This window comes from Ciconia boyciana, chromosome 4 (assembly GCF_034638445.1).
Source record: "Ciconia boyciana chromosome 4, ASM3463844v1, whole genome shotgun sequence".
NCBI classification, from domain to species: domain Eukaryota; kingdom Metazoa; phylum Chordata; class Aves; order Ciconiiformes; family Ciconiidae; genus Ciconia; species Ciconia boyciana.
The window spans coordinates 51,559,822-51,580,972 of NC_132937.1; the positions used below are offsets into that span (position 1 = coordinate 51,559,822).

The 21,151-nt window shown below is 37.6% G+C and overlaps 1 protein-coding gene across 22 annotated transcripts in view; it reads right to left on the reverse strand.

The window, feature by feature from the left end:
* The window catches only part of MPDZ (multiple PDZ domain crumbs cell polarity complex component), a 139,885-nt gene that overhangs the window by 50,546 nt on the left and 68,188 nt on the right, over nt 1-21,151 (reverse strand). For 18 of the 22 annotated variants that reach the window (XR_012042026.1, XR_012042039.1, XR_012042037.1 and 15 more), the window contains 13 exons: nt 20,466-20,576; nt 13,004-13,166; nt 12,201-12,397; nt 10,006-10,097; nt 9,638-9,728; nt 9,211-9,291; nt 7,984-8,076; nt 7,817-7,891; nt 6,229-6,406; nt 3,611-3,756; nt 3,175-3,258; nt 2,874-3,067; nt 2,466-2,613 (listed from right to left, as the gene is read on the reverse strand). Coding sequence is in view for 1 of the 22 variants with exons in the window: in XM_072858910.1 (XP_072715011.1) it covers nt 2,466-2,613; nt 2,874-3,067; nt 3,175-3,258; nt 3,611-3,756; nt 6,229-6,406; nt 7,817-7,891; nt 7,984-8,076; nt 9,211-9,291; nt 9,638-9,728; nt 10,006-10,097; nt 12,201-12,397; nt 13,004-13,166; nt 20,466-20,576 (1,653 nt within the window). In the remaining 21 variants the exon portion in view is untranslated. The remainder of the gene's footprint in view (nt 1-2,465; nt 2,614-2,873; nt 3,068-3,174; nt 3,259-3,610; nt 3,757-6,228; nt 6,407-7,816; nt 7,892-7,983; nt 8,077-9,210; nt 9,292-9,637; nt 9,729-10,005; nt 10,098-12,200; nt 12,398-13,003; nt 13,167-20,465; nt 20,577-21,151) is intronic. The other 4 variants (XR_012042043.1, XR_012042041.1, XR_012042045.1 and 1 more) reach the window with 2 other exon arrangements.

Here is a 21,151-nt window from a genome sequence, read left to right on the forward strand (position 1 = left end):
TAAGTATTTACATGTCTGCATAAAATGCATGTCGCAGAAGAAAATTCACCCTGCAATCAAATATTTAGCAATCAAGACATTAGGCTGATTTTGGAAACAGACAGGTAAGTTATTATCACAAACAACATTTAGAAAACTGGACTTCCGAAATAATACAAGTAGTGTCAAAAGAAGACCACCTATCTGCAACATATTCAAGTACAGAAATTTCAAAGTTTTGTTGCTATTTTGCTTTTTCTTCTTTCTGCCACTGGGAAGTTGTTCATATGAACTCCTGTATCCAAAGAACTTAATATTACATAAGTTTGTCTTTATTTATCATGCTTTAGCTGTATTACTCTAAGAGAGGTTCATGTATATGTCAGAAAATTCACAGTAAGAAATAGACCAATATAACAAAACCAACAACAGGACATACCCATTCAAATAGGGTGTCCATACCTCATATCCTGTTGCTATTCTCTTACGGGTGACACCAAAAGAGATTTATTACTAAATTGCTTTTTACTTTTTAAATAATGTTGACTTCTGTATGTCCTGGGAAAGACTTGATCAGGGCTCAGGCAAAACCATTCTTTCCTGCTTGTATGAATTGACTTGTATTACACCATACAGACAACTCTTATGCAAAATGGAAAATTGAGGAAGTAATTATGTACCTAAAATTACCTCATCCCCACATAAAATGCAAACCCACAAATGAGATTTAAAAGTTATAATGTGTGAAAGTGGGAGATAACACTTTCCAACTGAACTTGTGAATAAATCAATTCGCATTTAGTTTTATTACAGTTTTCTCTCTCTTCCTGAAATCTCCCATTTGATAAATCCGTAAGTCAAATGAGGTGAAAAAATTATCAGCTTTTCACATGTTTTAGGGATATTTAAAAAGAAACACTGCAAGAACAGGTGGAATTCTCAACCTGACAACTCATTCTAGTCATATCATGCTACTTAAATACATTGGGATTTTCCAAAGATTACAAATAACTTTCTAACAAAATACATTTCAGGTATGTTAAGACAATTTGCTCCTAGATCTTACTCTCGTGAATGAAAACAGAACTGATACCCGAACTAAAAGTGGTGACTGCCCACATATGAGTGATCGTGCTTTACTCCATTTATACTGCGTAAACAAAACCGAATTGTTAACAGTAATATATCTGAGGTATTTTAAAAGCCTAATTTCTCAGGGCTAGAACAATTACTTACAAGTATTACTGAGTAGGATGAAGTATTTAAAACATGAATATATGAATGATAAGTGGGCACCAAGAATCTTCAATTAGATACTCCAAAATGCTTGCCAAAATGAAAGAAACTTTCCACATAAAATGGCATTTTAATTTAGAGGAGATGTAAAAGTGCAGCATATGAAGAAGAAATGCACTGTCCTTAGATAAAGTAAAGTATCAGGAAAGAATGGAAAAGTACTGTTACCTCAGAAGAGTATATTAAAGAGTTCACTGCCAGAACACAGACCCAGTTCTGGCATTCTCACTTACAAGCTCATGCTGAAAATACAGAAGTGCTCCTACCTTCCCTGTCTAAACCCCACCCCACACCCCCAAAAGAAAAAAAACCCAAAAAACAAAAAAGCTCAAGGAACTGTTCAAGACCTGGAAAAATATACCTTTGAATGTGAGTGCAAAGAAGCATGATCGTGTGCCTATGTATCCAAGAGTCAGCTATGAGTAGTGGCTGTTATATTTTTTCCAGTGGAACGGTTTTCCATTGGAAAAAGCTGACTCGATGGAATCCTTACCATGCAGCAGGAATGTCTCAAAACCCTGGCTGGAAAACAGACAAGCTGGCTGACCAGCTGGACTTCCTGCCAGACCACAAGAAATGTTGTATACCTGACTTCATTCTGATTTGGAAATAGGGGGAGGACATCAGAAGCACAAAATTTAATGAGAACAGAAATTCTGGTTCCAAGAGCTGCAGATAAAAGTTTACTTCAGTTATCTTTGTGAGAAAACAATTTCTTATACTAGAAGCCTTGGTCACTGGAAAATGCATTATGGTATTTAATGGATGTAAGGTGACACTAGACATACAGAGAAAAAAAAAAGATGAACATTATCAACTGTGAAAGTAATCACTTTTTGGCACAACTACTCTGATTAATTCTCCATCATTTAAAGTCAGTTCTGCCTATCTTTCTAAAGATGTGAGATAATTAACCAGTTACCACTTTGTTGGAGAAAATACAGTGTTAAGTTTTAGGTTGTTCTAGGTAATGGTCTTCTATTGCCCTATAAACATATGGCACTCTGCACCACCACTACTCCCATTTTCATTAGGCAAAGTATCAAAATCTGAATGCTCTAGACTTCAGGAAGCTTAAATTTGGATCCACAGCTCATTCTCACTGACATATCAATCTGAATAAAACTAAAGCTTTCAGAAAATTTGGATCTCAATTCTTCACTTTTATCCACCTTCTCTTTTCCCAATACCTTTAGCAAAGCTGCCACAGCCTCCTGGTTAGCATTTCGAACATCTTCTCCATTCACTGTCAATATCTGGTCTCCTTGCATCAATCTCCCATCTGTATCTGCTATTCCTCCTTTGACGATGTCTGACACAAACACCCCCGTATCATTTCTGCAAATACACACATGGATTTTGCATTACAGTATTGTTTGAGGGCCATTTTTATGGCTTGCTGTTGGGAACACAATGAACATTGTCTCATTTTTCTGTTGAGTAATGTTGGGCTAGCTGTTCTAGGAATGGCCAGTTAGCTTAGGCACAAAACCGACATGTACAGCCTTCAAGCCCACAGGATCTGAGCACTAGACCCCAACAGAAACATGAGCATGCCCAGCAAGTCCCAGACATTGACTCTCCAGGTACATTCACACCTTTTCCCAACAATACTCAGCCCAAGGCCTTTCCCAGGCTTCTTTTGGAGCTCTATATTGAGTACATCATACATGTCTTCCTCCTTGTACTGGGCCTCATCTCTGTACACAGTGAGACGAACTTTTTGGGGAGTCTGTCGGAGGACATTTATCGCTTCATCGTGTGTGGCATTCCTGAGGTCAATCCCATTCACCTGCAATGAAAGCATACAATGATAAAGTGTGCAGGACTTTCCAGCAGACAAATAGGAGATGCCTAGCTAGCAACTTACAATAGAAGTGACCAAAAAAACCACCACACCTCTAATATCTGATCCCCAGCCCACAGTCTCCCATCTTTAGATGCTGCTCCTTCTTCATATACTTCATGGATAATGATTGCTCCCTGTGGATAAATAAAACAAAAATAAATTGCATGTTGAAAGAACATGCCCCTGCTTTGAACTAAGAGTAACTGAAAATTCCTACTATAATTCATCAGTGACAAATAAAATAGTCAGATGTATGATGAACAAATTACCAAAATATTTAAGAAGTTCATTTATACTTTCAATTTTAAAAGTGTTTTTTTCTTTTTTTTTTTTCCCCCTCCTTTTTTTTTTTCCCCCCTTAACTGGTATCTTTGGTATCTTTCTATAAATGCTACAGGAACAAATGAAGAAAAAAATCTCTCCTATCAGACATTTTAATTTCATTATTGTTATTTCATTTGTGACACACATATTTTTCCAACCAACCAGCAAAGTGTCTGCTCCTCCAACAATGCTCAGACCAAGACCAGTCCGCCCTTTAGAGATATCAATGGTTGTTTCACATCCAGGAATGATGGGACAAGTAGCTGGGTCAGAGGCTAACGTGGCTGGAGTTGAAGATCTGCTTGTATCTAAAACAACAATTAAAAATCCTGGTTACAGTAAGAGGGGTTGATATTAGAAAAGAGCTGTTCATTGACAGCTCTACAGCAACAGCTGACCTACAGAGAATGATACTGCCAATTCTCCCTTTCCCTCAGACAAGTACTACCCTGTAGTTTTAATCGCAGTTGTCCTCTTTTTGTACCATCAAGTACCTGGATCACAGTTTTGAGTTTACTGGTAAAATATCACACACAATGTGCTGTATTTGTACTATCAAATTAACTCTTACAGTCTGGATAGCCAAAGAAGCTATTGTACACAACAGATTCTATTTAGGATAGATTTTAAACATCTATACCACCAACTATGCAATGTAGATCAGAGATAAATGAAGTACATAGTATGTATTAAATACATGGATTCAAGGATGTCAGCCCTGCACTTTTGCAATGGATCAAGTCAAGGTCCATCTAACTAAATATTCCATCCCAGACTCAGATCTGTACCTTGAGAAAGAATGTTAAGAATGAATCAAATATAGTGGTATTTCACAAGTCCAGCAATCCATGGTCAAGTCAAAGGTTTTATACACATCGTTATATTTAGTGGCCCTCAAAAATAACTTTTTACACCAGTCCAACTTTTAACTGGCCACTGACACAACTTTTGGAAGCATTAAGTTTCATGGTGTAAATATATATTCTCATAGTGCAAACATATATGGCATCCTTACATAGCAATTTATCTGTAAATTCAGTATCTCTGGTATGTCACAAATGGATATTTGCTTCAGTATTTTAGTCAGTTCTGCACCCTTCAAAGGAAAAAAAAAAGCTAAAAATACTAGGAGGGGATATTGTGTAGCAACTAAAGGAAAGAATCAGCAATCGAAACCTCTGGGATGTTCAGATTAACTCTATCACTGATGTCCTTTGTGCTTTAAAGAAACACCAAAATTACATTTTTTCCAAAAAGTAAAAACAGGCATCTAAATACTTTTGAGGCACTTTAAAAGGGCACTGATTAAAAGAAGTTTCACTGAAACTAACAGAGGACTTGACCATTCAGAAATATTCATTTATGTTAGACAAATACTTGGGTATATGGTGAGCAATAGGTCCTGCAGGAGCAGTAAGCCTCAAAACTAAGAGGCTTGGCCTCTGAAATGAACCAGAAGGGCAATTAAGACTTTTTAAGGGTAAAGCTTCTGTGCGACCATAGAACTCTACTGCTCTGTTATGCAAGTTCTTCGCATGTATGATGAGCAACTGCTCATGCTTAGTTCGAGCTAAGTAGGGGAGTTAAGGCTTAAGTATAATAATTCTGTACAGAAGGCATAAAATGTACATGAAATGCATGAACTGAAGAACTGGAAGGGAGTCTTGGTAGCCAAGGCTGACCTCATATTGAGAGCTGCATCAGTACTGGGCCAAAAACTGCCTACATAGCACTGCTGGAAACACTAAAGTTGGGTAGAGATGTAGTAGAAATCGGACCAATAGGGAAAAAGTACTCAGTGATCGGTTGCTTATTTGGAAGAAGTCTGTGCAGAGAAAACAAGGTGCAGGGGCAGCAAAAAGGTGGGCTTGGTAAAATAAAGCTAGGGAATAAATTATAAAATCAGGTGGAGAACCAAGATGGGGGAGATCTTCCAGTTGGGTTGTGGATGCCTGTAAATGGTAGTGAAGCCAAGTTGCAATCACAAATCCCCCGGATGCTGGAGGGAGCGCTGCTGAAATCTTCATCAGGTCTTTATCCCTAAGACTTGGTGTGGCAGGGTGGAGGTGGAAAGGATAGACTTGGACAGAGCATTAGATTTTACCCTAAAACTAAATGCAGAAGGGAAGACAACAGACTTACTACCTCGTAGGTCTCCCATGTCATTCTTAAGATTTCTTTATGGTAGTATAATTGTGTATCAATATTACTGTCAGTAATAAGCAACAGAAATGTGACTCAGTAATACCTGCAGTGATGTACATATAAATTAACTGTGATGTGCACATTACTCAATTAAGTTACTATTAGCTTCTTAGTAGTGTGTTGCTTAACCAATAACCATCATCAATCGGTCGCATCTCAACTCCCCACTCTAAAGGGGGAGAGTCAAACGTGGCTAGTCATAAATGGTAAGTTTCAACCATCCCCCTGTTCTAGGAAAGATGACATGAACTTTTCTCCCTCATTTAAAGGAATGCCTTCCACTTAGCTCTAGACAACCATGACAGAGGCATCTGCTGTACGGCCTTTGGGAGGGAGAAGGAAATCCCTCCATCCTCCCACATCTACAACAGGCCAGTGGGAAGGCAAGAGTTAGGTCTTGCCTTCAGTGTGGAGCCTCACTGCTTTATTTAGATGGATCTGTAATCTGTAAGTACTAGAAAGTGCAACTCAGAATACAGCTGAGAGCACACAAAAAGAGAAAACTTGTTTACAAGCTGGGTCTTCATTTTTATGTCACAATCCCCGTGAAGATAGACACATAAGGAGAACCTTACTTTTGATTGCTTCTGGTTCTGGTGAGCTGGAAGAGGGGACAGTTGCTAGCAGCTGCATATTCCTCCTCTCTGCTAGGGCAGTGCTGGAAGGGGCTGGTGCTGCAGTCAGGCTATCAGTCTCTGCTGAATTGATTGTAAGCTTCACCATAGTTTTGGATGTCTTCAGGAGACTAATAAACTGAGTGATAAACAGAAAAGCTGGGGAAGAGTGTAACTGGACTGTTCAATTGTAAAACAAACATAAAGCAGAACTGTTCTGCAAATTGGAGCTACAAGTCACAATCCTGCAGGTTTTCTTGGTAATGAACAAGACAAATATTGATGTTTTTTATAAGAAACAACAACAGACTTAACTGTGGACCAGACCTGGCTGATGTTAATCAAGTAGCAATACAGACAAGAATATGGCAGTCTTTCAATGGCTCTTTGGACAAAATACTGTGCTTACAGAGCATTATTAGAAAAATTGGAAAACTAGTATTGTCTTTTAATGCTTGGGTGGAGCCCAATTCTGATCCCACAGAAGTCAATGCCAAAAAATCTACTTATTTAAATAAATGTGCTACTGCCATCTTAGCTCCTTAATCAGATGCCCAGCTGGAGGGAAAACCTGAAAATACTCTCTGAACTATGGGAGGGAGAGAAGGACACTAGGATGTAACGCAAAATCTAGTTTAAGGGGATACTGAAAAACCTTCAAAATTAATTGCCATCTCACAGAAAAACAACAAATCCTCCCAAGACTTTACATTTCAGTAGAATTAAAGTATTTTCAGAAATTACTTACTCAATCTCTCTGTCTCTTCTTCCAAAGCCTACCTACTTCCCTGCAGACAACTTCACTATCTCTGACTCATTTACTGCTTCAGAGATAGCAGCACATCAAAGAGTAAGACGGATGCTCTCCTAATTGCCCTTTAACAAACAGAAAGTGATCTTCTCATGCCTAAAGAATCACTTTTCTTGGTAGCAAGGCACGTGCTAGAAAAAAGCCCTCCTTGATACACAACCCAAATTGAGTTTGCAGAGCTAGAAGTTAGAAATAAATCTTGTTATTTAGAAATGGAGACAGTTTTCTCCAAAGGGTTGAAATACCAGGCTTGGAATATAATGACGCCATTATGACAGACACTCCCCATGTATAAGCACAGTGAGTTACCACTGATGCAACTCACCCATGTAGATTTACACATGTTAATTTTACTGGTTCTAATACTTTTAAAGTGGAGTAGCTATGAAGAGTTATTATTGAGCGATAGTTCATGGCTTTTATCCCACAACTAAGTGCCTCTCAGTCATCAGATCTAAACCACAGAGGAAAAAAAAATATCACATTTGTAGCACAGAGACAGACAATTCATGTAGTGCATTAATGTAAAATAGCAGCTGAGCTTTAAATTTGAGCTTTAGCTTATTCTGCAGTAGTTTCCTTATCCAGACAATGTCTGCAGATCTTTGGTTCTTTAGCCAGCTTTGCAAATGAAGTCAGAGTATGGGTCGTGAAAACCCCACTGGTTTGTTTAAGACACAATCACCTCCTACACTAAGTGGTGTCATTTCTGCAACATTCCTGACACTTCAGAAGCACCTTTTCTACTGGATATCCCACAACAATTTCATCATCCACTGCCAGGATCTGATCTCCAACTTTGATTCGTCCATCCTGGAAATAACACAGAATAAAAAATATGAGCTCTGGATGCTACTCCAAAAAACATTTTTCATTCCCTATTTGGATTTTAAATATTTTCACACCTTTGCTGCTGCACCATGATCATTTAAGCTCTTAATAACTACTCCATTAATTGTGTCTTCTTCACTAATGGCAATTCCCAAGCCTCCTTGATCCTGGGGCAAACAGAAAAATGCAAATGGTTAGGTACTATGTTTATCAAAATGTTAGAATACATTCACTAAAGACTAGTGAAGCCTGCAGACAAAACTTTGGGTTTTCACAATGCTTCAATATTTTTGTTTTAAACTAATCTGTTTCTGAAATAGATTTTGCCAACCTACAAACAAGATAAATCCTACCAACCTATAAGATAAATCCTACCAACCTACCAAGATAAATCTAAAACACTTCTAAATTCAAAACCAGTCCTTTGAAACTTACAAGGTTAATTGCGATTCAGTTGTTAAATTCATAAATAGCAGTAAGAAACAAAATATTTGGAAACTATGAACTGAGGAAAATAAAGCTTCATGATATAGCTTAAATTCATTATTTGAAACCACTGAAAAAATACACACAGGAGTGGAAAATACAGAGGACAGAAAAATGTATGCTATTCCCATGAAATGAGTAAATGTTTGTGGCAGAGTGAAATTTCCCTAATGCTTTCACCTAGAATTAAATCATCCAGATACCATCATCTGTAAGATATTCTCCTGGTTAATAATGGAAGGCTAGATGCCTTCCAAGGAGAAAAACTTACCAACAGTTCACAAGTCTCTATCCTTATGTCCACTGAATGCAACTGTCTTCTCCATGTCAATAAGCAGGAGCAGCAATTTCTCCACCCTCCTTTAGCAGCTTCATAGTTACAGAACACCTGGCCATTTTCTCCCAGCTGCATAATTTCCACCAAATATGCATGTTGTTTGGGGGATTTGGTGCTTATAATCTGCTAATTCATTTACTTTGAACAACTAAGGCAATGATTTTACCTGAGGCACCACCAGCAGCTGGTTACCAAAAGTTTTGCCAATAGGACAAGAGGTGACTTCTTCCAGAGGCACAGAGCAATTGGCAAATTTATGTGAATTTAAAGAGACTCCTGAGGTTGCCAAAGGCAGTCATTATGTCAGGAAAACTTTGGGGTCCATTCACAAATAGGAAGAGAAGACCTCTAGAGATCTCTGTTCTGACTTCCAGTAAGTAAGGGACAAAGTTTGTTTGCCATAAGAGGGACTCCATTACAAAAAAGCAACTTAGTGAATACAAATGTGGCTGATGTAAATTTAATTTTCAGCACATACCTTAGGGAGTTCCACATACTGAATGTTTTTACATGAACTGAAGTCAGAACAAGCACTGGAGTTTGCACCACTGGTATCAATCTAACAGAAAATGAAAACATAACTGTAAGCAACTATATTCAACATTTTGCACCAAAATAAAGTAGCACACAAACATTTAAAGTGAGTCTGATCATTTTCTGGATTCATTTAAACTGCTATAGCCCTATTCATGGGAATATTAGATTTACTTCATAGTTTAGATGAACATAATGTAAAATAGAATTGAGCACAGCTGTACTAAATTTAGTGGCTTTATTAAAATCTCATTTGTTTTTCCCTTGGATTTCTTTTTCTTTTGTATTATTTGCTAAGCAGACAGGGCAATCCTCTATCCAGAACAATGTTAGTGTCTCAGTGAAATGAGAAAAACAAAAATTTATTTTACCTCTTGATTTTGAAGTGTCCCTGAAGTACACTGTGAAGCCTCTACTGACTTTGCAGGGCAAACAGCCATCTGATTTACTGCATCTTTATTTCTACAATAGATTCAGTTAAAGAATGTAGTAAGAATGCAGTAATACAGCACTGTATTTCTTAGAACAAGTTTAAGTCTAGCCCTTTCTTTTACTTTATTTCTGGCACTCACAATGCAAATATCAAAACAGAAAACTCAAAGCATATTTAGCAACTACTAAGAACTGGGTTCAAAAGCACATCTACCTTACCAAAATTAAAAATAAAACAAACATTCTATGCAAAACCTGAGCATATTAAAAATAACCCTTTTTAGCCAAACCTTTAACCAGAACTCACCTGATAAAGATTATTTTTACTTTAGATGGTGCACATTTGATTATTGAGGAAGCATTCTGATGAGTCCTTCCATAGAGTATTTGCCCATTTATCTATACAAAGGAAGGCAGAAATTATTCCTCAAAATATTTTTATTCCCTTATTCTTAAACTATTTTTTAAGCTTTAAAAGAATTATCCCACATCACTGGCTAACACAGAAATTGTATTAAAATAACAGAGTATATTGTATCCTGCTTTCACTCCCTTCTTCCAGTAAAAAATTCCTTACAGTTTGATTTCAGACTAACACTGTCACAGTGCTAAAAATGTCATTCTCTGAGTGATACTGTGTTGACTTAATCTATTTGTCAATTTATAATCTATTTCCACTTGCCATTGATCACCTCATGACTGATGTGGTGATAAAGCAGGGCCATGGGAAATACTAACCATAACAAATAAATGAATCACTTATACCCAGCAACAGGATCGCTATTAATTATCAAATCTCAGCTCAGAGCCAGGCACTTTATACACAGGAGTCTGAACACTGGTGCATTTACAATCTGAAGATTTGACCTGACAGTCATTATCTTCATTTGGTACAGCAGACTCACTGAAACACCTTGAAGCTCCTATGATTCAGACATGATTGGAGGTATCAGTGCGAATTTGCAGAATAAGGCCATTATTCGCTCACATCTTATTAGTTGCATTTGTTCTTGGAAATGGAAAACTGCAGTGCAGAAGTCCACTCTAAGAAAGAGGAAATAACTGGAAAAGGACAGCTTGGACCTATACAAAGGGTCCACACACATCCAGGTAGTACTGAGAGAAGCAGAAAAGCAGAGAAACAGTGAACAGTGAGCAACAAACACAAGACAATGAACTGAGGGCTGGGCATAACAGCAACCCCTCAGCTCCCACGCAGGCTGTGTCCATGAGGCACGGTCACAGGGCTACTGAGCCCTGCCATTTACACTGGAGGTGACAATCCAGACGCAGCACTGCTTCCAGTGTTTGCCATGGGCTTGTGAAGAATCATGGTCAGGCTGTAAGCTGGGGGATGGGGCATGTCCCGCCACAGCTGATGGACAGCTACTCGGGAACATAAAGAGCAAGCTCAGATGTCTCCTCTCAGAAGAGTTTGAGACAACCTCTTAGCATCAGTTTGCAGGTTTACACTGTGGACAGCAAGCAAGAAATCACATGAGAGCAGACTCAGTGAGATGTGTTTTGATGTGTTCTCAGGGTACTAAGCATCCACAACATCAAGGTTTTAAAACCAGACATTTTAACTGATTCAAAAGAACCATCTAGCAGGTAACATTGGACTCTGCAACTAACAGATCCCTCCATGAGACTAGGTCCACAGTGCCACAAATGCCTTAGTTTCTCTCCTAGCCTGCAACTGCCAGCCTACATAACTTACTTTCTTAGTGTCTCCCTCAAGCTTTGTTCAGTTTCACCATTCCCTCCCTGTACCATCTCCCCAGTGCATCCTCAAGCACCTCCACATACAGTTTTGAAGTTACACAAAGCATTTCTGTGAGGGTAATGTTACCTACTGCTATCAGAAAGAATGGGAAAAGCTATAGCAGAGAATACATCTGCTAGTATCATTAACTGAACTGTGGTAATATAAAAATACACGTTGTGCTGATATACATATTGGGAATGTTAGCCACACATTCAGCGGCTGGGTCCCTCCACAAAGCCACTAGGAAACAGCCTGAATGTGTCATGAGATTAAAGTCCATAATACAAATGGATCTGTTCCTGTTTCCCCAATTTAATTTCCATTTTATATGTCACACAATGTAAAAATATTCTGATATTATCACACTTCCAGTAGACAGAGAAGTAATTAGAAAGTCTGGAGCACTAAAGGACTGCTCTGTTTTCCACGGTATGCAATGCATTGCCCTTTCATACATCTCCATAACCCAGAAACTGCTGTCATCCCCCATTTTTATCCATTTTAAATACACACACACCTTTACTTAGTACTACTATAACCAGGAAAAAAAAAATCCCAGCTGCAACCATTTGGCATGCACCAGAATGAAAATCTGGTAGCATAGTGATGTCAACTTGGGTAACTTGGGGATTTCGAAGTCCACTGAAGAACATCTATATTGCAGCAAGAATCTAGTATTTGGGTGCATTTTAAGTCAGTATGTTTGTGTTTCAGTATAAATTGCAAAAACTCACCTCTAGTAACTCATCTGCAATCTGTAACCTGCCATCTTTGCCAGCTGCTCCATTTGGATCAATTCCCACTATAAAGACGCTCATCCTGGATCGGTCTTTGTTACCAGCAAGACTAAGTCCCAGACCTGTCCTTCCTTTTTCCAGCTCAATCACGTGTAGCTCCCCTGGTAGACTTCCATAGCGCTGCACGATCTTTTCTAAATGTAAAAGTGTGAGCAGCAGAGGTTGGATTTACATTAGAAAGTTTTAGAAGTCACCTAGATAGTGAAGATCAGTGTCCTGTGGGCAGTATCTGACAGAAGAATCCCAACTAGATGAGAAAATTTTAAGTGTACACCACACTTTCTTTTAAGCTAAGCCTTAGGTGATTTAGTATTTCTAGTTCCTTGTTTTCCTTCTAACTTCGGAAAACATTAACGCTTCTCTTAAAAAAAGACTTTTCACACATAGAAGCAATAAGCTTTCCTCCAGTAACACCTTCAGGTAATAGAAGCTATCACATCTGTCACTGCCATCAGTTACCTAGAGTACACTGAAATTCTTCAAGTAGTCCTACACGTGAAACAGTGAATCTGGACCACAGAGGAAAACAGAGACTGGAGTGCAATGAAGGAGAACAAATTAGTTTTGTATTTCACCATGTGCATCTGACCAAGCACAACTGAAAGTTGACAGCAACACTTAACACCCAAACCACAAAGCACACAAGAACAAAGTAGTTCAAACTGGACCTCCCATATCTTCTGCTACAGTGCTATTTCAACACTGAATATTTCAAACATTATCACAAAGGATAAACTTACTCCAGCTGTAACCGAACTCATCCTCTTTCTCCACATCCTCTGGGACTCTGCTAGAAGATGACTGTGCAACATCACAGCTCATTCCTGAAAATGCTGAAGGAGGGGGCAGAGGCAAGTTACAAAGCGAAGTCTTTTCTGGCTCTAAATCAGACTGACCAAATGCCTGTGGAGAATAAGAAAAATGCAGTGGCTAAGCAGATGCAGACTCCATGTACAGCAAACTAGTATACAAAAATGTCAAAATGGCAATGACTATGGCTTTGAAGTTTAAATACCAAGCAGATGGAATTCTAAATGAGTAACACGGCACAGAAAGGCTGCAAGAGATCAAAGATAGAAACAAACACCAGGCAAGGTAAGAGATAACATCACTCCAAAATGTATTTGGAAGCAAACAGAACTCACAATAAAAGCCCAATTCAGTAAAGTTTTATGTGCCACTTTACATTTCAGAAAAAGTCTCTTATGAAGACTGAAGTGATTTTGTTTTTAATGCCATATTTGTAAAAGACTTCTACTTCATTTTATTTTTAAAAGCCACTGCATATAATTTCTTCCTATGATACTCTTTGGAAGCTAAATAGGAGGAAAGGGAAAGGAAACAAAGAACTTGGTGCTTTGAAAAATGCCTCCAGAAAAAAGAAAATAACTGGTGTATTAACTGAAAGGACAATTTAAAAACAAAACAATACAGATATAACTGAAGAAATCCACAGTAACTGGACTTTCTCAGTCTTATTTACTGGTTTCCTATAAGCTGCACGGGGGAGATCAAATAAAGGAGGATACAGATTAAATCATAAAGGAGAAAAATCTTGGTCTTGATGTATGTGGTCTATTCATATTCACAAAAAGTTAGAAGTATAAACACATGACTACTGCAATATAATGGTTAAACGCCCAAATCCACAATCTGGCAAGCCTCCATTCAAGTTAGTTTCCCTGAGGAATATGGACTCTGATCAGGGATTTGGCTAAATGTCTGCAATTTATATCATTTTGGCTTGCTCAGAGTAAACATGTAGGCAAGAAACTCCTGTCTGAATATCATCATTCTGAAGCTTATGCACGACCGAGAGACTGATACTTGGCAGATCAGCTGTTGATGTAAACAACAAAAACTTTAGATGAAAACCAAGCAGTTTTCCAACACTAGGATATTCAGGTGTTGCCCTAGCTTCATAGCCCTGTTCTCGTCATTTCAGCTTTCGTTACCTCCATTAGCAAAAGTTTGAACACAGTATCTCAGATAGTGTCTCTGGGTGTCAAAAACACTAAGTCAATTTCTTCATCAGAGGCAACAGTGAAATGGATAACAACATACACCTTGGAAGACTTCAATCTGCTTTAAATTGAAGGTGTTGAAAAAAATAGAAAGTTACCAATTTAGTCATAGTGAGATTTAAAGAAGGTCCGATCTCTCAGGGAAAATGAGTTACCTTCACTCTCTGTATACTCCAAAGATTTAAAGAAAACGCAAATGTCCTATTTCAGTTCCCTCATTCTGCTTCTCCATGAAAAAGGAGCCTAAGAAGTCATTAAATGTCAAAAGTGTGGGAAGTTTTAATGTGGCACCCAAGACAATCATTTATATAAAAAATGCCATAGAAATGCCATATGATTTTTTGTACCATTATATCCGTCACATTGATCTGTGCTTCAAATCTAAGACAATGCCATCCTGGTGAGATGATACATTGCATCTCTAAACTTCATGTAGGAATTATTTACAGTTTATGCAAATTATACTCTAAAACTTGTTAATAGTTACCGGGCAGACATAAACCTCAAGTGAAGCAGCAAATTCTAGCAAAGAGATTGTCACCCATCAGAATCAGAGTAGGGTGGAAACACTACTTAATAACATTCAAAGTGATTTTTCATAATCAAAAATTCCTGTATCCACCATGGAGAAAAGTTGGTGACAGACCTCTCCCTCAAGGAGGGGTGAAGGGGACAGTAGTTCTAGAAACACTAATTTTTCAGAGTGCTTCCTAGAGTTTTAACTAGAAAGCTACATAACATACTGAAAAAATGAGGAAATACAGTGTGAAAGCAGACCAGATGAGCAGACCTTACAGTAGCCTCTGTGTTTTAAAACCAAAATTAACATCTCACTTTAGTGGTACTCTTGGTAAATGACAGTGTCCATGAACTTTGCAAAATTAAAGAAAACATGACCAAAAAAAAGAACAAAAAATTGCTGTCAAGGATCTCTGGAAGATCTGTAAGGTGTAGATGTATGGCTACATCCTGACAGATTAGCACTTAGGAACTGCAGCCACCATGATCTGATTGACAAAAAAATGCATCTTTCTGTACCTCTGTGCACACGTACATAAATCTGAACGTGTCTGATGTTTAAGGAAATGCTGAAATGAAAGTTCAGCCTGAAAAGGGTGTTACAATGCCATTTGGGTGGAGGGGACCACGTCCTGCCTCCAGAACTCAGCCTGCCACACATGCACTGCCAGCAGCAGAAGCTGGCCCCCACAGTTTACACACACATAAGACTTCTGCTCCCTGAATCGGGCCACACACAAAAAACCTAAAATGCTTTAACTCATGAAATACTTTCAGTGTGCCACGGCACAGTATTTCATTTAAAATGCGAAGCATTAGACAGTGCCTGAATCCATTTGGCTACCAGGGTCACTCCGATCACAGCCAAGCAATTATTAAAAATGGCAGCAAGTTTGGAGCAGTATCGCTTTCAACAAAGGAGGCACACACAGAGGAAGAAGCAGTACTCCGGAAGGTATCACAGTCACAGGCCATGTACAAACATACAGCACACATACAGTAGGACCCGCTCACTGGAATCAAGACAAACCTTGAATGGTGTGGGAGCAAAAGGGTTAGTTGGGGAACAACGGAAGGTAACTCTAATTGGATTCGATACCTCCTACAGTAACAGAAAACAGCAATCCACATGTTACAGCACCTTTGGCAATACACAGTATTATTAATGAACAACTCATTTTCAATTACGGATTCATTTTACTAACCGCAGCAACTTTATTAAATCCATTTATAAGCAGGCAGAAGTATTCAAGGGGTTATTAAGGACCCTGATTCAGCAAAGTTTCTTACTGTACATGAACCTTAGTTCAGCAGAAGCAGACAGAGATGACAAGAGACCATTCTTATCTCAATGGTAAAAAAGGAATTATGCAGAAACTGCAGAAACATTAGGTTTTCTCTAAAAATATGTGCAATTTTTTTCAGAAATACACTTTTCAAAATATAGAAAATACGAGCCATCATTTATGTTATGCTTCTACTCCCTTTCCTCAGAACTGTAACAAACATAAAGACAGATTTCAAAAAACACACATGCAATTATAGACCACATATCATATCATAAGAGTTCATTGTACATTCAATATATTTGACAATATGGGAAAATAGACAAAGGGCACAATCACTCCCAAGATGTATAACCAGCTAGAAATTATTTTATTAAATCAGAAATGCATGCACATAAGAATTAGGTCTTTATTTATTATTGTGTTAGAGATTAACTCTGTTCCCAATATGAATAACATCCAGTAAGCACTAACTACAAAACCCAGAATCTAACGTTTTTCATATTTCCAAAGATGTCAGCATCCTGTTCATGGTGCAGTAAGAGAATTTTCAAGAAGCAGAGGGAAAATATTTTCAGCATTATAAAACAAAAGCTGTCAATGTTTGTTTTCATGCAAAAAGAAAAAAGAGATATCAAAGCTGGAAAGTCCTAACCACATAAAATAAAATAAATAGCAGTAAAACACCTCATGCTGATGAGAGTTACACTCAGGTGGATATTTTAACATATACCACAGGGACTGATTTTGTAACTCAGAACCTACTCCTTTGGTAGCTCTGATTAGACCAGATTTAGTCATTATGATTAATGGAGCTGGCATTTTTTAACTTCTTCAAAACTTTTCTATGTGCATGTGTGTGTGTGTCTTTTTAATTCATTACACAGAATTTCCACTCTCATCAGCACAATATTTTACCCAAAATGGTATAAAAGAATTTAAATGCAGAGAGACACTAACGGCAAAGAAGCACACGTATAATGTTTGGTGAGTCAAAAGCAGACAGTGTGTCATCATCCAACCTTGTTAGTGTTGAACTGAGAAGAATCAGCAAACGGGTTAGTGCTGCTGAAGACAGCTGGCCTACAGAAAAGACTGTTCTTTGGGAAAGGCAGGGAAGGGTTCTAAAAGGAAAACATAATAAAAACTAAGCAAAAACATTTTTAAATGAACCCTCTGTGACTCATGAAACAAAACATATTTATTTAGCAGTTTGTGCTAACCAAACAAGGTCCACTTCCTGCACTTTGCTACAGACATGTGAAGGTAAGCAAAACTGTATTGGCCCTGTGTTTCTATCAGCTATGTTTAGCAGAGCGTAGAGGAAAAGCACCGATCCTCATACCTGTTCTAGCCCACAAAGTACAGAATTCAGCAGCATGAACAACAGAAAATTTACTTGCTGTGCTATTTCTACAATTTTGTCCAAGCATCTCAGCATATGGGATACTCTTACACATTAGTTAATTATAAAATTGTGGATTTCTGGATTAGAATAAACACAATTCTTTGTAATAATGCCTTAGGTTTAGTTTTATTTTGAAAACCACAGATTAATTCTTATAATTTGATCTACCTCTTGTGGTAACACACTCACTGTGTATTTTGCAAAAGAGAAGGTTTAGTAATATTAGGATCTCTAAACAGACTTCATCTCTAACAATAACTTTTACAGATTACTTTGTATGTGTGTCATGCCTCTATAATTTTCTGAATTTATAGTTTAATGAAACTAAATTCTCTGGTCTTCTCCTTAAACAATGCAAGGTACTTCTTTATTATTATTTAAAACAAAAAAATTTCATATTTGTACAAAATTGAAGGATTTAATTTGATCATTTAGATTCCTTATGTAGTTTTTGTACTGTACTCCGAGATCAGAACTTGTTCAATAAAGAAGGGACAGCTCTGATTTTGCATAGTATGTTGGAAATACTATTCAAAATATACTTAAAAGTAATTTCTACGCTAGGTGCATCCATCTGGCAATTGCCTAAACGTCTTAGGGCTGTAAGTTTAACACCGCTGGAAAATAAGAAGCATTATAAGTGGAAAGGAATGTGAAAACCTTGCAGCATCAACTGATACATTTATATCACGGTAATTTAATCCAGATATATGTTGCTGTTTACAAATTTTCTACAAGCATTTTGTTTTTTTAAATGCTCCTGAAAATAGAAAATGCATCTCTAAACGTTTATTCTCAAATATCATTTTGCAAAACAAAGAGTAATGTAATTTGGTAAGACAACATATGTCTTGGTTATACAGTATCTTCAGCAATGAAAAAGTACAGCTGTGCATGAACAAGGTTTCTTGACTGGTGAGTCAATCAAAGTCAACAGGCAGTTTCCCTACAGTACAAGATTTTCTGTGTACACATGCAATTCACATTTGATTTTGTCTTTTATAAAGAGAAGTCTGGGAAAAATAATTTGCCAGTGTAATGATCCTATTACACTTTAACCATTACATTTGTCATCTGCATAAAATTTTAAATTGTATCTTGATGAAATTTTAAGCAACTAAAGCATCACAAACATTCTGTATATAAACAGTGAAATCCTATAAAAGAGAAAACAAATGATCAGCCACTGTAAGTCAAAATCTTGCCTTTTGTATTTTGTTATGATGGCATAGCATCTAAAATACTACTGCTAGCTCAGATTCTAAGCCATGCAACAGCATTGTATTAATATGGAATGACTACTGTGATAAAATATGGAGCATTTGGGTTTGCCTAAACAGGTAGGTTTTAAACAGTGTGCATGAAGCATGCTCTCTTGAACAGTCTAGGACAAGAAAAGCAAATGCTAAAATAGAGGGTATTTTTCCTTTTACTGTTTTTTTGCAAAACAAAACCTAAAATAACAGGATTTATTTTACCTTCTTTTTTATTTTTTCTTTTTTCAACTAACTTGTCTTCAGCATTTTATTAATGTGTCCAGGATGCTAAAGTATCAGAAACTAGCTAGCGTTTCCTATAGCATAATGCTGTAACCCTACAAATTGTCTGGGACCATAACCATGGTGAAAGATTAATTCTTACTCAGAAATACCCAGAGAAGTATCAGTACGAAACACAGATTTGATGGGTAACTGCTGTCTAGCAAAACGATCAACTAGCTTTTCACAGCCCATTTGCATTATTTGGGCTATTCTGCAGTACACTTAGGATCTCTTTAACTACTACAGTAGCCTGAAAGAAGAAAACAAAGGGGAAGAAACTGACATTAGCAACATGTAGCTTGAAACTGCTTTGCTAAATACGTAGTGGTACCATATTAAATATAGCTACTGTGTGCAGGCAGCTAGCTATCTGGGTGACTGCACATGAAGGAAGGCAGGAAATTCCCTTATAAGACCTTCTTATAAAGTACAGATGCAAGTTTCAGAAGATGAAGACAATAAATATAATGCCATTCACAAAGATCACAACACAAAGCATGTGTACAGTAAGAGCATTTGCAATGTTTCTGCTTACAGAGAAACAAGGGTTTGTTAATAAACATCAAGAAATAACCAATAAGCTTAATAACTGGAAAATAAAGAGAACAAACAACTGCAATTAAAAATAGCAAAGGAGCATTCTCTAAATAAAAGTAAGTTGTGATAAAGTAATGGCATCATTCCCATCCCAAACTGGCCTAAACATTCAGCAGTGGCAACTTTGTTCACATCATAGCAAATGCAAAAGCCTTACTTTAGTAGCTTGAGTATCAATAACCAACATTCAACAGAGCTTTTTCATGCAACTTTACCTTAGGCGACTGACGATAAAATGGGTTAGTAGTTTTCTGCCCACAGGGAGCAGAAGCTGAAGAAGGGCTATAAAGAGACTCTGGCTGGGGAACAAGAGTTATGAGACAACTAGTAAATAAACATGCAGCTTACACAGACTCTACAATGAGGAAGTTTAGTTTCTAGTGATGCAAGCAACTTATATGAAAGCTCAGTAGCTTTTGTCTGCAATGTCCATGCAGTTTAGTGATAGAAAACTTCCGTGTACTTCTAAGTCCTTTCATTAATGTCCAATGAACTTTTTAACAAGTGCTGTATTTCTGCATGCGCTCCTCAGACATGCTGTCAATCTCTAAGAGTTGGTTTTAGTTAAGACTCCTACTCTGCCCCCCAACAAATTATCTTTCTTGAGGCTTTTCAAAATAGTTTGAGGACGGCGTGCTGGAGGGTAATTCCAAATCCAAATCGATTTCATTCTAAATAGAAATAATACTTAAATCAAATCTTTGTTCCTAAAATAGCTGAGATGGAACATTCAGGATTAAATATCCCATTCCCAAACACCACCACCTTGAACATTTGTATCATCTATTACTATATATTACATCTCTTTTCATATTCTTTATGCTTACCCTTGGTCTGCTTATAATGCTCTGTACCATAAAGACTACAGGATTGCCTGCCTTCCGTATGGCTTCCACAGCTTGCTCGTGGCTGGCATCTCTGAGGTCAATTCCATCCACCTGCAATTGGAAGGCCTCATCTTAACATTGCAAGAAGCTACAAGAATCATGAGTCAGCTCTGGGTTTTGGTTAGGGTACTTTGACTAAAACCTAAGCCCAAACCTCCGTTGCTGGTGAGAAGGTTTCTACTGACTTGGCCTGAAGTCCCTCGCACACAGATTTGAGATTTCCAGGAGCACTGAAAGGATATCAAATAAATATTCTCCATGGTTTTAAAAACAGGTTTTTCAACATTTTTCGTTCAGGCTCCATACGTTTTCCCACAGGCAACGTAATAGAAGAGATATGATAATAAGAAGAGATAAGGTAATCTGAAAAGAGTGGTAGCATTTGCCAAATACCACTTCCTGTAAATCCTATCTCTGGATAACCTACCTCCCAGGACTTGATGAGATTTACAAACGGAAACTTGTTAAGTGCTGGAGGGTCTTTCATTATGGGGTATTATGTCAGTACACTGCACTTTTTTTCCTTTTTTTTTTTTTTAAAAAAAAAAAAAGCAAGGTAAGACCAATTTTAGCTACTAGACACTTTCTCCAGAAGTTAAATTTTTAGGTCAGGGCTGAAAAGCTTT